The sequence below is a fragment of the Amphiura filiformis genome, chromosome 8 (genome assembly GCF_039555335.1).
Source record: "Amphiura filiformis chromosome 8, Afil_fr2py, whole genome shotgun sequence".
Classification (NCBI taxonomy): Eukaryota; Metazoa; Echinodermata; class Ophiuroidea; order Amphilepidida; family Amphiuridae; genus Amphiura; species Amphiura filiformis.
In genome coordinates, this window is record NC_092635.1 from 48,131,073 (window position 1) to 48,144,181 (window position 13,109).

The 13,109-nt window shown below is 35.5% G+C and overlaps 2 protein-coding genes across 3 annotated transcripts in view; both read right to left on the bottom strand.

Annotated features, from left to right (window-relative positions):
* LOC140159133 (tubulin polyglutamylase TTLL13-like) overlaps positions 1 to 10,036 on the bottom strand; it is a 42,539-nt gene extending 32,503 nt beyond the window's left edge. For both annotated transcript variants that reach the window (XM_072182488.1, XM_072182487.1), the window contains exon 1: positions 9,705 to 10,036. The gene's annotated coding sequence lies outside the window, so the exon portion shown is untranslated. The remainder of the gene's footprint in view (positions 1 to 9,704) is intronic.
* Positions 1,549 to 1,989, bottom strand: LOC140159589 (uncharacterized). The gene has a single exon (XM_072183082.1). It carries the CDS (start codon positions 1,987 to 1,989, stop codon positions 1,549 to 1,551), a length of 441 nt encoding a protein of 146 aa, XP_072039183.1.
* Positions 10,037 to 13,109: the final 3,073 nt, after the last annotated feature.

A 13,109-nucleotide genomic window follows, 5' to 3' on the forward strand; every position in this document is an offset into this window, starting at 1 on the left:
CGATAGCTAAAAACCATGTTTAGCATTAGGGTTAATTTGTGTATTTTTATTAACCCTGCGGACATTCAGAAAAGGATCCAGCCCTCTCAAAATGGGAGAACACTTTTATATTTGCAACCAATTGAATATTAAACAGATATCAGCTCATGATCTCATCATAATTTAACTGCCATTTACCAAAGGTCAAATCACTTTATTCCTATCACCTTCAATCAGAATCTAATCCCAAACAGTCAAATTTCACCTGCTGTTTTCAGAGAACTCAAGTAATTTTCTGACAGGCCTAAATATGGTTTGTAGCCTATTCAGTCACTCTATGATTAATTTCTCTTCACAATACATGAATATGAAAGGGGAGAAATCATTTCCTTTTATGATCGTCATCATTCATATCACAGCAATGCTGCATGAAAAGAAATTAAGTCCCTATTTATATTTCAATGTCAGTATATGTGACAGGTGACATAGGCCAAAAATACATTATATATTTTTGCAGGCCCTTTATAAGTGTTGTGCAAAATAATACATGCTGGATGATTAGCAGTACGCTTAATTTGTGATTTTTGGGGGGGCAAAAATATTTGCCATTTTTTGCCCAAAGTGGAAATTCCCTGATTTCTATTTGACTTGGGAAGTGCTACTAATACTGTACATGTAAAATTTCAATAGGCTTTCAGTCAGAAAATTTTAATAGTTGCTTAACACTTTGTAATTTGTAACCACCTACAACCTACATGTACTTTTAGTGTAAAAAATTATAACCCCCTACTGTATATTTTTTCATATACTAAACACACTTACGTGCAGACGTTTCGATAGCTATCAGCTATCTTTCTCAATGCTACTGTTGATGTGAAGATCGCTTTACAGTTGTTGTTGATCGCTGCTTGGCAACGGAGTTGCCAGACGATTTCTCCATCAACAGGTCGTCATAGATGTGACTTAGGTTGTACTGGCCCTCGTCCTCGGTTCATTGTTGCTCCTTGCTTTCTGATGGTGATGGCCTCCTTTATCCATCTTGTGTATTTATCACTCTCTTTTCCGACAATCCTTGCCTCCTCCCAATTGATGATATGATTATTGTCCACAACATGGTCAGTTATCGCAGATTTATGGATGGTAGATTGCTAAGCTTTCCTGTTGGCTCTAGTGCGGATATTGGTAGCGACTTTATCTGCCTCACTTCTATGTTCATCTAAGCGCTTCCCGAATTTTCTACCGGTTTCACCTATGTATGTGAGATCGCAGTTTTTGCATGGGATAGAATAAATGACATCCGTAGAATTTTGCGGCTCGCGTTTATCTTTCGGATGGACGAGAAGGTTGCGTAAAGAGGTGTGGGGTTTCATGGCGGCATGGATGTTATAAGACTTCATGACTCTAGCGACACGCTCAGACACCCCTTCAACATACGGTAATGTCACAAATCCCTGGATTTTTCACTGTCGCCTTTGGATTTCTTTCCTTTTTGCTTAGGAGTAGCCATTTTGCTCTTGACTTTATCCACACACCAGTCCGGGTATCCACACTGTTTTAAAGCACCTTTAATTATCTTCTCCTCCTCCTCTTGTCCTGATCTTCGGTGACAATCTTGTCTTTCCTATCTAACAGTGTGCGAACTACCCCAAGTTTTTGATGTAGGGGATGGTGTGATTTGAAGTTCAAGTACTGGTTTGTGTGGGTGGCTTTGCGATAAACTAAAAGCTTCACGGACCCATCTTCGCGGCGAACAATTAGAGTGTCTAAGAATGGTATCTTTCCGTCGACTTCTTTCTCGAAAGTGAATTTGATGGACTGTGTGTCATCGACTTGGTTAATATGGTCAGTAAGCGGTATAACTGCGTCTTTGGCTACTACTTCCAGAATGTCGTCGACGTATCTTTTCCAAAGCTTGGGCTTGCATTCAATAGGGGCAGTCATGATGGCTGATTCCTCTAAGTATTCCATAAAGATGTTGGCTGCTAATGGGGACACGACGGGGCTACCCATAGCCGCTCTGAATCGCTGTCTAAAAATTTTGCCGCGAAAGGTGAAGTACGTCGTGGACAAAATGAATTCCAAAAGCTCCTAAGTCACATCTATGATGACCTGTTGATGGAGAAATCGTCTGGCAACTCCGTTGCCAAGCAGCGATCAACAACAGCTGTACAGCGATCTTCACATCAACAGTAGCATTGAGAAAGATAGCTGATAGCTATCGAAACGTCTGCACGTAAGTGTGTTTAACTTGGACTAGTATATGAAAAAAGATACAGTTTTATGGAACAGTCCTGATGAATTTGTTCAAGAGTATAACCCCCTAGTTTTTGGTATAAAAATGTTATGACCCCCTCAGTATATATATTCCTGATCCCCATTTTGAAGAAAATGACAGCCCAGGTGAGCCCCGTATAAGGCCCTAACTTGTATCTGCATGACAATTGGGTCAATTAGTTATTTAAGGGGGTACTACACCCCTGCCCAAATTTGTGCCTATTTTTGCATTTTTCTCAAAAATTATAGCGCATTTGATACAAGTAAGATATGTATATTATAGGGGCAAAGACTACAACTACTGCACTGAAAATTCAGCAACTCAAGGCAAGTAGTTATTGATTTATTGATCAAATACGGGTTTTCCCTCATTTTTGACTGTAACTCCACAACTGTTGTCCGTGCTGAAATAAAATTTCCAGTGCAGTAGTTGTAGTCCTTGCCCCTATAATATACATATCTTACTTGTCACCAATGCGCTATAATTCTTGAGAAAAATCCAAAAATAGGCACAAAATTGGGCAGGGGTGTAGTACCCCCTTAAAATGCAAAAATGTGTTAATTAGTTCATTTGCAAATATATGCAAATCATAGTTAGATATGCTTATTTAATAGACATTCCATTATGAAAATCAAATCTAACTGGGGGTGGGTAAAGCTAGGTTCGAGTTTATCTTCAAGTTTCAAACACATAAGGTGTCAAGTAGAACATGTAGAATTTCCATTTTACAGACAGCATCACCATGATCACAATAAATGTTTGAAATGACTGAATATCATCTCATACTTAAATTTGTAATATCCAACCAAACCAGAATGACAATTTATATATTACCCGGCTTCCTGATAATTCTACAAACTGATATGTGTAATATGTACCTCCCACATATTCAATGTTTACATCATAAAGACAATAGAGTCTGCACACATAACTTTTAACTTCCACTGCTAAACATGTTAGTTTAGTCAGAGCAATGACTTGTTGTCCTTAGCTACAGGGCTGGTTGTGATGTACACCAGCAATGATATCAAAGAAACTTAATAGCATTGTTGACATTACCAATTGTATTGAAGCTAAACAGACATTTGTATTTCACACAGAGGAATGAAGGGCTACTGCTTAAATTTCTACATTCCTTTCTCATTCTGGGAAGTTCAAACTCAAACTAAACTTTTATCAAATAATTTAATATCTGTCACAAAAAAATTATTTCAATTCAAGATCAAGGAAGATTGGGTACCGGTCCGGAATCGTAGGGTTATTTTATTTGACTACCCGCAGTGACATAGCCAGGGGGCACCCTCCGAGAAGTCTTCCCTCCATACTGGCCACCCTGATATTTAAGAGTTTAAAGCTATTTTTGTACTTTTTTGATCGCTTTCATCAAATTTTGTCGCCCTTGCCCAGCCCTCCCCTGTCCTCATACTACAGCACACAGACTCGCAGGCTCATAGCAACAAATTAGTGAGAAGATGAGTAAGTTTAATGTACTTTTTAATTCATATTTTAAACAAAAAGTGTGAAATTTTATAGAACCATTCACAATATTCTGACTGACCCAATTTCTTGTGGGGCATATTGCTTTTAAAATTACAAACACATTGCTTTCGGAATTAGCATTTTTTTTGCAAATTAACTTCCACATTTCTGCCCATTTTTCAGGTTAATTCAACTCCTGGTTCAAATTGATCACCCATCTCCATCTTAAAACAAAGGACTTTTCAGCAATATAGTAGGGTGGCCATAATGCTAGGCTATTGTGTGTACCCCTGCCTACATACACAAATGTATGGTGGAAATGTAACAGAATCTGCAGCAGTTGGAAAACCAGAGGGCATTTTGAATTCAATATATTTGGTCTCCTAGTAACTTCTGTGCAAACCTGACTACCTAATTAGATAGAAAATATTGTACTCGTAATGAAGGTGAATATAGCACTTTTGTACGGTCACACATGAAAAAGTTACGCACAAAATCATTTTTTTGTCATCAAATAAAACTATTTTCCCAAAGATGTACAATTATGCTATATTGAGTTTTACAATCTAGACCCTCAGAGCCAAATCCTGTGCAAAAATCAGACAATTTGGTTGTGTGGTTTAGGAAGGTCATATATAATTGGCACATAATAGCACCCTCAACGGTGAAAATCACACATACGGTACCGTATTTCGTCAAATAGTCGCCCCCCTCCTCAAATAAACGCCCCCCACCACTTTTTTTTCAACCAAGATGTTTCAAAAATTCCGATATTTCCATGCTATCTTAATTGTGTAGTAAGCTTACCAAGTTGCTCACATGGTTGATAATAGCAGCAATAAATGGCCAAAATCTGCATCGGCAACCCGGAAGTGAACCAAAAGTCAGTGTCAAAAGTTCATAGTTCGTCATTTTAGCGTGACTTTTAAGCTTACCTAATGATTTTAACGGAATTGTCGTGCTAAAATGACCTCTAATAAACGCCCCCCCCCCCCTTGGGAAAATTTAACGCCCCCGGGGGCGTTTATTTGACGAAATACGGTATTTACCTTAAAAGTCCTGGCAAAAGAATTATTTTTGTGATTTCAGCCATTTTAAAAATGTTGTAAAGAAAATATAGCAATTATGCATGGTCATAAAAGAACATTAAATAAACAAAAAACAATACAGTATACTTCTTTCGCTCCGTGAATTCACTGAATATGCAAATTTATGACAAAATCAGGATTTTGGGGAAAAATGGTAAAATTTTGTGAATCTTTAGAAGGCTGTATCTTAGCAACAGATTGTCCGATTGAGTTGATTCAAAAGGTTTTTTAAATCATTTTGCAGAAGGAACAATCCTGACAGAAAAAGTAATTCCAGTGGTGGGTTTGAAATTTTCATGTGTAGCCACCCTAAATATAGTGACAAATTATTTATTTCACTGTTTTTATGTCAATAAAAAAAACAAGGCATTTTTTAGCTTTCACAGAGCAAAAAAAAAAAAGGTTTTGTCATTTATTGCAGGCCCGTATGCAGGATTTCATTTGGGGGGTGCTGATTTTGAAAAAGTGGACTTTTTTCCAAGGGGGAGGGGCGATTTTGTGAAAAGTGGACAAAACCTGGACCTTTTTGTCCAAAAAGCGTAAAAAACTGATTTTTTTTTTGCTCGCTTCACGCTTCATAAATTCAAATTTTCGGACTTTTTTTATACTTTTCCAAATTGGGGGGCACCCCCATGCACGGGCCTGATTTATTGCATCAAAAAAAAAAAAAAAAAAAGCCCAAAACATACTTATGTATGTCAAACAAAATATGTTACAATATGGTCATTTTCACGGTAAAGGGTGTAACTTTGGATTTTTAACATTTTAATCCGTAGTGTTCTAATAAAGCCACAGAATTCCATAATTTTTGGCCACATAAGTCATCTAGTTAGCAGCTACCTTGGGTAGCATAATCAGCTTTGGGAGTTACTGCGTTCAGTTTTAGCAGGCTTAAATGTACTTAATATTGCCATTTTGAAAAACTATAAAAAACAGTAACATTTTTGTAAAACCCTGTGTTTTCTTCAGTTAGTTCATGGATAATTTTTCTTATCCTGAAAGTACAGTCATATGTTCAGTAAACACTGCCACATTAGATTTAATTGTGAACGGCCCTGTATTTTTGAGAACCGGACTTCGATATTTATCGCTTCGAGGCTTCATTTTCCGTTAACAATTGTTAACAAACTTTGTGGGTGTAGCTTTGGTTCATAATTCTTGGTTATTTCTTCACTTCTTCTTGATTCATAACAGTTGTTATCTTAACTTGAAATGGGTAACAAAAATTAGCCGATTTGCAAGCTTTTAAAATTTTTATAAAATCTTGACTTCAAATAGCCGTTTTTCCGTTAACTTTTTTGAAGCCTCCGAAACAAACTGTTCAGCAAGCTTGTGCAAATATAAATAAAAGAGCTCATCCAATCTATTTATTAAAATGTAGCAAACTAGATCCTCAAGTCACATGTTTTTAAATCGTGGAGATATATATCACCGTTTGAAAATGGGACCCAATACAAACTTTCCGTTAACAATTGAAGCCTCCGAAACAAATGAAGCCTCCGAAACAACAGTAAACTTAATTATCATCTATGCATATCTAAATTGGTGTGTTTCATACTGATATCTGCATTGTAATTATTACTTGATATGTGCAGAATGTCATAAATTAAAAAAAATTGACATTATGGTTAATGTTTGAAAAATATACTAATACCTTAAAAAGCCTGTTTCGGAGGCTTCACATGCAAAAAACACCATACTTAACAAATGGGTGAAAAAATTAATGTGTGATAAATCTACAATATCTGCCGCATAGAATCATTGATTCAATACACACAAGAAAATAACAGCTTAGATGATCCCAACACTGTTGTTTTCAAAAAACTACTTCTGCAATGTTTAACAATTGTTAACATGAAGCCTCCAAACAAAAAAAAAATGACTTGCTGTGATAATTTAATTTTTGTCACAACTGAAATTCAATACTTAGAAGCAAAGCATGAAAATTGGTAATTGTGATATTTTTTACCTATTTTTTTATGTCAACTTGTAGTAGTTAGCTAAATATTTTACTTTTATGATCACCTGTGTTGTTAACTGAAGCCTCCGAAACACAAATCGCTTGAATTGCCAATTCTAAAAAATAACTCCAATTTCTGTGAAACTTGGCTGGGAGGTTCCTTTCATCAAGTAGTATTTGTACATGAAGTTAGACATTCAAATTATTTTAGGAACCCAATTAAAACTTAAAAAATATGTTTAAGGTTTGGAAATTTCCATTGTAAATGACACTTGATGTTAAAAATTTTCAAAACTGCAATTACAAACATAGCAAAACATGGTATAAAATTTAACTTATATCTGTTGACTTACTTTAGAATGGAATTTCACATGTATTCCAGCTTTCATGTCAAAATTTTCTGAGGTTATGTAAAATACATTTTTCTTAGATTTTAACCAAAATGTTATGCAAATGTCAAATTTTTATTAGAAATCAAAAGGTTTAAGCCTTGAAACATTATTTTACTTGAAATTAAGTTGCTTCTATGCATGATTTCAGTAAACAGAAACATATTTAAGTGGTTTGAAATTTTGACCCTAAAAATCAAAAGTTACACCTTTACCGTGAAAATGACCATATACAATACACAAAAAAAGTATAAGAATGTACACTATTATCGTATTTGTTCCATTAACCGCCCAGGGCGCTTTTAAACAAAATCATTTTTAAAATTAAAAAAAATTTTGGGGTGATGATGATCTGACATTCACTCGGTCGCACTGACGCAGGGTCACAATTTCGACAAGAATCGATTCTCGCAAAGATTCTCGTTTACAAACAGCTTTGCGTTCAAACTTTTTCAGTTTACACAGAAGTTGATTTGCAAGAATCAAATGATACCCACAAATTTATTCTGCAAGAATCAAGATTGATTCTCACACTTTGAAACAAAATTCTGACCCTGGAACTTCTTCCATCTACATGTATTGCAATAGGCCCCCTACCCACTTCTCACATCTGTCAAAGGGGGACATTTGCAAAATCCTTAAGGGGGTACTACACCCCTGGCCAATTTTGTGCCTATTTTTGCATTTTTCTCAAAAATTATAGCGCATTGGGGACAAGTAAGATGTGTATATTATAGGGGCAAGGACTACAACTACTGCACTGGAAATTTTATTGCAGCACAGACAACAGTTGTGGAGTTACAGTCAAAAATGAGGGAAAACCAATATTTGATCAATAAATCAATCATGCAATAACTATATTTGCTTTGAGTTGCTGAATTTTCAGTACAGTAGTTGTAGTCCTTGCCCCTATAATATATATCTTACTTGTCACCAATGTGCTATAATTTTAAAGAAAAATGCAAAAATAGGCACAAAATTGGCCAGGGGTGTAGTTAGTACCCCCTTAATAGTTTGTACAGGGCCTTTCAGTTCAAGTCAATTTTCTGATTTTAATCAGCACAGAAAATAACAATTTGCCTTGTCTTTGGTAATTATTTGAACTTGATTTCCCAAATAATAAATATGCTAGCCTGAGGTACTCACACCTCCATCACTACGATTTCCACTGTCCTTCTCCGTACGAAGGTCTGAGACTCCTGAGCCTATCTGGTCCAGGGTACACATAAAATTCCACTTTTTCTCATAAATACCACTTCCTACCATTCCTCACGTGAAGATGAGACTAAAGTCATAATGTACGATCTTATTCTTATAATATGAATTTGGTTAATTTTTTTCAAACCTGATTTTTTGGCATATTTGTATTAAATGTTTACACATGTATGTCACAACTTGCACCTAAATGGAATCAGCCAAATTTGTTGTGTTTGTAGGTAAACAGAGCAAAGTTAGACATAAAGTCATAATTCAAGAAATTATGACTTTATGTCCGCCCATAGAACTGTGTGTTAAACGGCAAAAATAACAAGCAGTGTTTCTTTCACGTTACCTCGTTATTTCAGCTCAAAATGGACAGAAACCATTCCCGATCATTATTACTAGTATTATTTCAGCATGTTGAGTATATAATGACAAATTTAAAATTTGAAGGAAATCGTACATAATAAGCCTTTAAACAAAACATATTTGGTGCATGTTCGTAAATATTGAGCACATTTGTGGATGTAAAAGACCAGACTTGTGACTGTTATCATCGCCGTGTTTTGAATTCTTCCTATATATAGATGCCGTCGTCACCGCGACGTGAGTTCACGGTGCCCCGTTTCTACGTACGTACGGCATTCATGGCCCTATGTTGAGGAAGGAACAACTAGGGCCATGATGTTTCGGGCTATATGCATGTTGGCCTTGGGCACTTCTTTGCCCATGGTGCCCCTTGCTCGAGAAGTCTAGCAACAAATTTGACAGAATTGACACCGTGTAATGGAAGTTCAGAAGTAAACACTGCTGATCCGGACAGGTGATTGCATCAAACATGTTGCTAAAATTACACTTCAACAACATTTTAGACTGTTCAATTTTAGGCATATTTTACTCAAAAGATACAGGTGACTAATCGAAATAACTTTCATTAAAATTTCAACATTAACATAACAATTAACATTACAAAATAAATATCATCTGTTGCAAAAAATGTGAACGCTGTCCGACCGAAAAATGTTAGCAACGTCGTAGGGCTACTCTAGCATCGAATGCATAACTATCGTGCGTAAATTCGAAGCTGCCTAGAGATTTCGAGTGAGGTGCCCCCAAAAAAATTTGATTTTGAGGGCGTAAGTAAGTAGAGGGCGAAGACCTGGCCTCCATGCCATTTGGGCCACAGCACAGAACATGGGTCATGAGTATGACAGAACAGATTACAGTACACTACAGAACATCTGATAATCTCATTATCTGGTTTATTTATAATCAATCTGACTTTACCATGATTTTACCAGAAAATGTTCGACTGACTACTTTTAAATACTTACATAATTACCCTCCATGCAACGACATTTTGTATCATGATGATGATATTGTAGGCCTACTATAATGCTGAATGTACTGGCACTGACAGTGATACTGTGCATTGGTCTCTCAGTCAGTGATAACAAAATGAGATAGCGAACTCACAGTCATACATACGAATCACGTCATTTCAAGCGTTGAATTCACTGATATAACAAACGATTTAGCTCAAGTCTTAAAATAACGTTGTCGTTATATGATCCATATAAACCTTTTAATAGAGAACATTAATTAACGCAACATTTTGATGTTAGAAATTCCGTTTACATGAGTACTATTTTGTCCATGCATGTTGCCATCATAATCGACCTTATCAACTTGTTTACATGAGGTTGCCAGTTCCCATTGCGATAATTGATTGCTGCAACTTCCGAGTCAGAAATCAGTGAAATTTCTTTTCCAGAACAAGAGAGTAAGGGGCTGGCATTTTCTTCGGAATGGGGGATGGGGTCCCAAATATGTCGGTGGCCAGAGTCAATTTTTTTATGACCCCCTATCGCAGCCAAAAAATTTTATGACCCCCCCCCCCCCTTCCAACTACACAGACTCAAGAAAAATTATTCATTGCCAAAACTTAAAAGTGAAGAAAGTGTGTGGAGCTCGTTAAAATTTTTATCCTAAGTGAAAAGAAGGTGCGCGGAGCGCGTAAACGTTTTGCATATATTGTACGCACATTTCGATTGTGAAGTTAAAGAATGCGTGGGCTGCGCGCAGCACGCGAAAATTTTGAGAAATTTTGAGTCACCAGCCCTTAATAATTCTATAACCCCCTATTTTGGGTGTTAAAAAAATTATAACCCCGCCCCTATTTTTGGTCTGAAAATTCTATGACCCCCCTGTATTTTTGGGACCCCCCCTTCCGAAGAAAATGCCAGCCCCCTAATCACTAATCAGGCCTTGTAATTATAGATTTTGGTTTTGCACACATATTGTGCATCTGTTTTGGCCTGGTATAGGCCTATAAGAGTCACACAAATAAAAGTACAGGTTATGCGGGCGGGTGACGGGAAACTAAGAATCAACTTTCATTAAATATCATCATTAGCCTAAATCATAATTTATTAGATTAATTTGTGGGAACTTGGGGTGGGTGGGGGGGGGGTGGGGCTATAAAATATATAACTTCGGAAAGAGTTTGTACACTGGCAGTTGAGATTGAATTATGAATTTCCTCTTTTAAGTTGTCCCACACACCATGATCGAGGCTGACATGACACTAAACATTTGTTGGGAATCGAGTGTTCTTCTTTTCCTTGTTCTCATTTAATTTAAAAATATGCCAAGAAATCAGGTTTGAAAACAATAACAAATTATTAAAAATCGTACATTGATAGCTAGTCTATAGCTTTAGGAAATTTTAAGTTAAAAGGAAGTACCAATATTTTTCTATGCACCTGATTTATTGTATGGTTTCATTGATAAGAGCTTGTTTTGGCATTAAATTAAATTTCATGATAAATGATCATTAATCATTTGTGACCGTACACCACGAATGAGCCGTAAATGTCCTCAATTGTATTCTGAGTTACAGTGTAAAATGGGCATGAAGGTCGTATTCATAGGTACCTCAATTTGGTGCTACGTGTACCTCATTTAATGAGGTACACGTAGCACCAAAAGAATGCTGGACGGTTCGCACCCTTTCAATTTCGGACCCGTGCACTTTCGCCCCCTTTCTATTTCGCACCCGTGCACTTTCGCCCCCTTTTTATACCGCGGGTATTGTGCTGCTGTTGATTGATGCACGATCGATTGCTTGAACTCCCGGCGGTGCGGCGTAGTATGTTTATAGTGCTGGGGCCGTCGGGCATGCACTTATTAAGTCATGATAAACCCGGAAGGAAGGAAAGAAAGGATATTTTATAACAAAATAGAGGAACGATTTTTTTTTCTCAGTATTATATTACAGGCCAGATATTTTAGCAGCAGGTTTACCCAAAATAATGAAATAATTAGAATTCAATGATAAAAATAGTAATAATAATAAATAGTAATAATAATAATAAATTTATATTTAATTATTAATTATAATATGTATAAAAACAGTGAAAATTTGTCCCAACTGACGACCAAAGGATGGATCCAAAAGGATACAAGTGTCAACAAGCAATGGATAAAATTAAAAACAATGAAAGTATGACACAACATCCAATGGGGGAGTAACACAAAACATATAAACAAAGTTAATTTAATAATATAATATGATGATAATAATAATAATATGATAATAAACAACATTTATTTTCATTTTAGACTTTTTATAGTCTATATTTTCTTCATTTCAGCTTAATTTAGCAGTTGTCATGGTTGTGTGCAAATTCCTATTACTATTAGATACGTTGTAATAAAACATGATTTTAAACATTTGTATATTACTTTTCTCTGAGGGCTTGCAGCAAAATTGATATTTTATTTTCCTTGGTATGGGTTTGTGGCTAGTAGTCAGGTAATGATGATGATATGATGATGATGACGACGACGACGACGATGATGATAATGATGACAATGACGATGATGATGATGATGATGATGATGATGATGATGATGATGATGATGATGATGATAATAATAACAATGTTAATAATATAAACAAAGTTTATTTAATAATATAATATAATGATAATAATATGATAATACTAATAATAAGAAGAAGAATAACAATGATATGAGGATGAATGCAGATTATTTTTATCATATTCATTTGTTATAATTTTTTTGTCTCTTAGTGAAATATTGTATTAGTCTATGTACATTTTTGCATTATAATTATCTTTTAACAAACTTTTATATTTTATATTTTAGTAATGTTTTAATATCCACACGGACATGTGGAAGATCAATATTGTATTGAACATGTTTTACCGTGTATAAATAAAGTTATTATTATTATTATTATTATTATTATCCCCTCACTTTTCTCAAAAAAATTGAGATTTTTATACCACTGGAAACCTCTGGCTACATAATGTTTATGTCCAAAAAATAATTCTTGCAGATTTAATTCGTCTAGCAAAAATATCGTCAATTTTGAATTACGTTCTGGTGTACCAGAACGAAATTACAACAGTGGCCTATGGAGCAGTGTAATACACATAGTCATGCATAACTCGCATAATGCAAAATCGGAATCAACATGTCTACTAAAAAATGTCATAAAAAGATGATACTAGGATCACGAAATACTCCTTTAAGATAGATGTCATTTATGCGTCGGGCCCCTATAGCCTGATCATGCAAACGAAAAAAGAAAGAAAGGAAATAAAGAAAGAAAGGGAAAGAAAAAACGAAATCCAAAGAAATTAAGATGAACTGAACAAATCTAATTGATAGAAATAAATTGATTGTTTAAAACTGTTTATTATGTGCAG

Bases quoted from the DNA above. Each gene is read 5' to 3' on its own strand.
- LOC140159589 (XM_072183082.1), bottom strand. From the start codon at position 1,989: ATGGGTAGCCCCGTCGTGTCCCCATTAGCAGCCAACATCTTTATGGAA.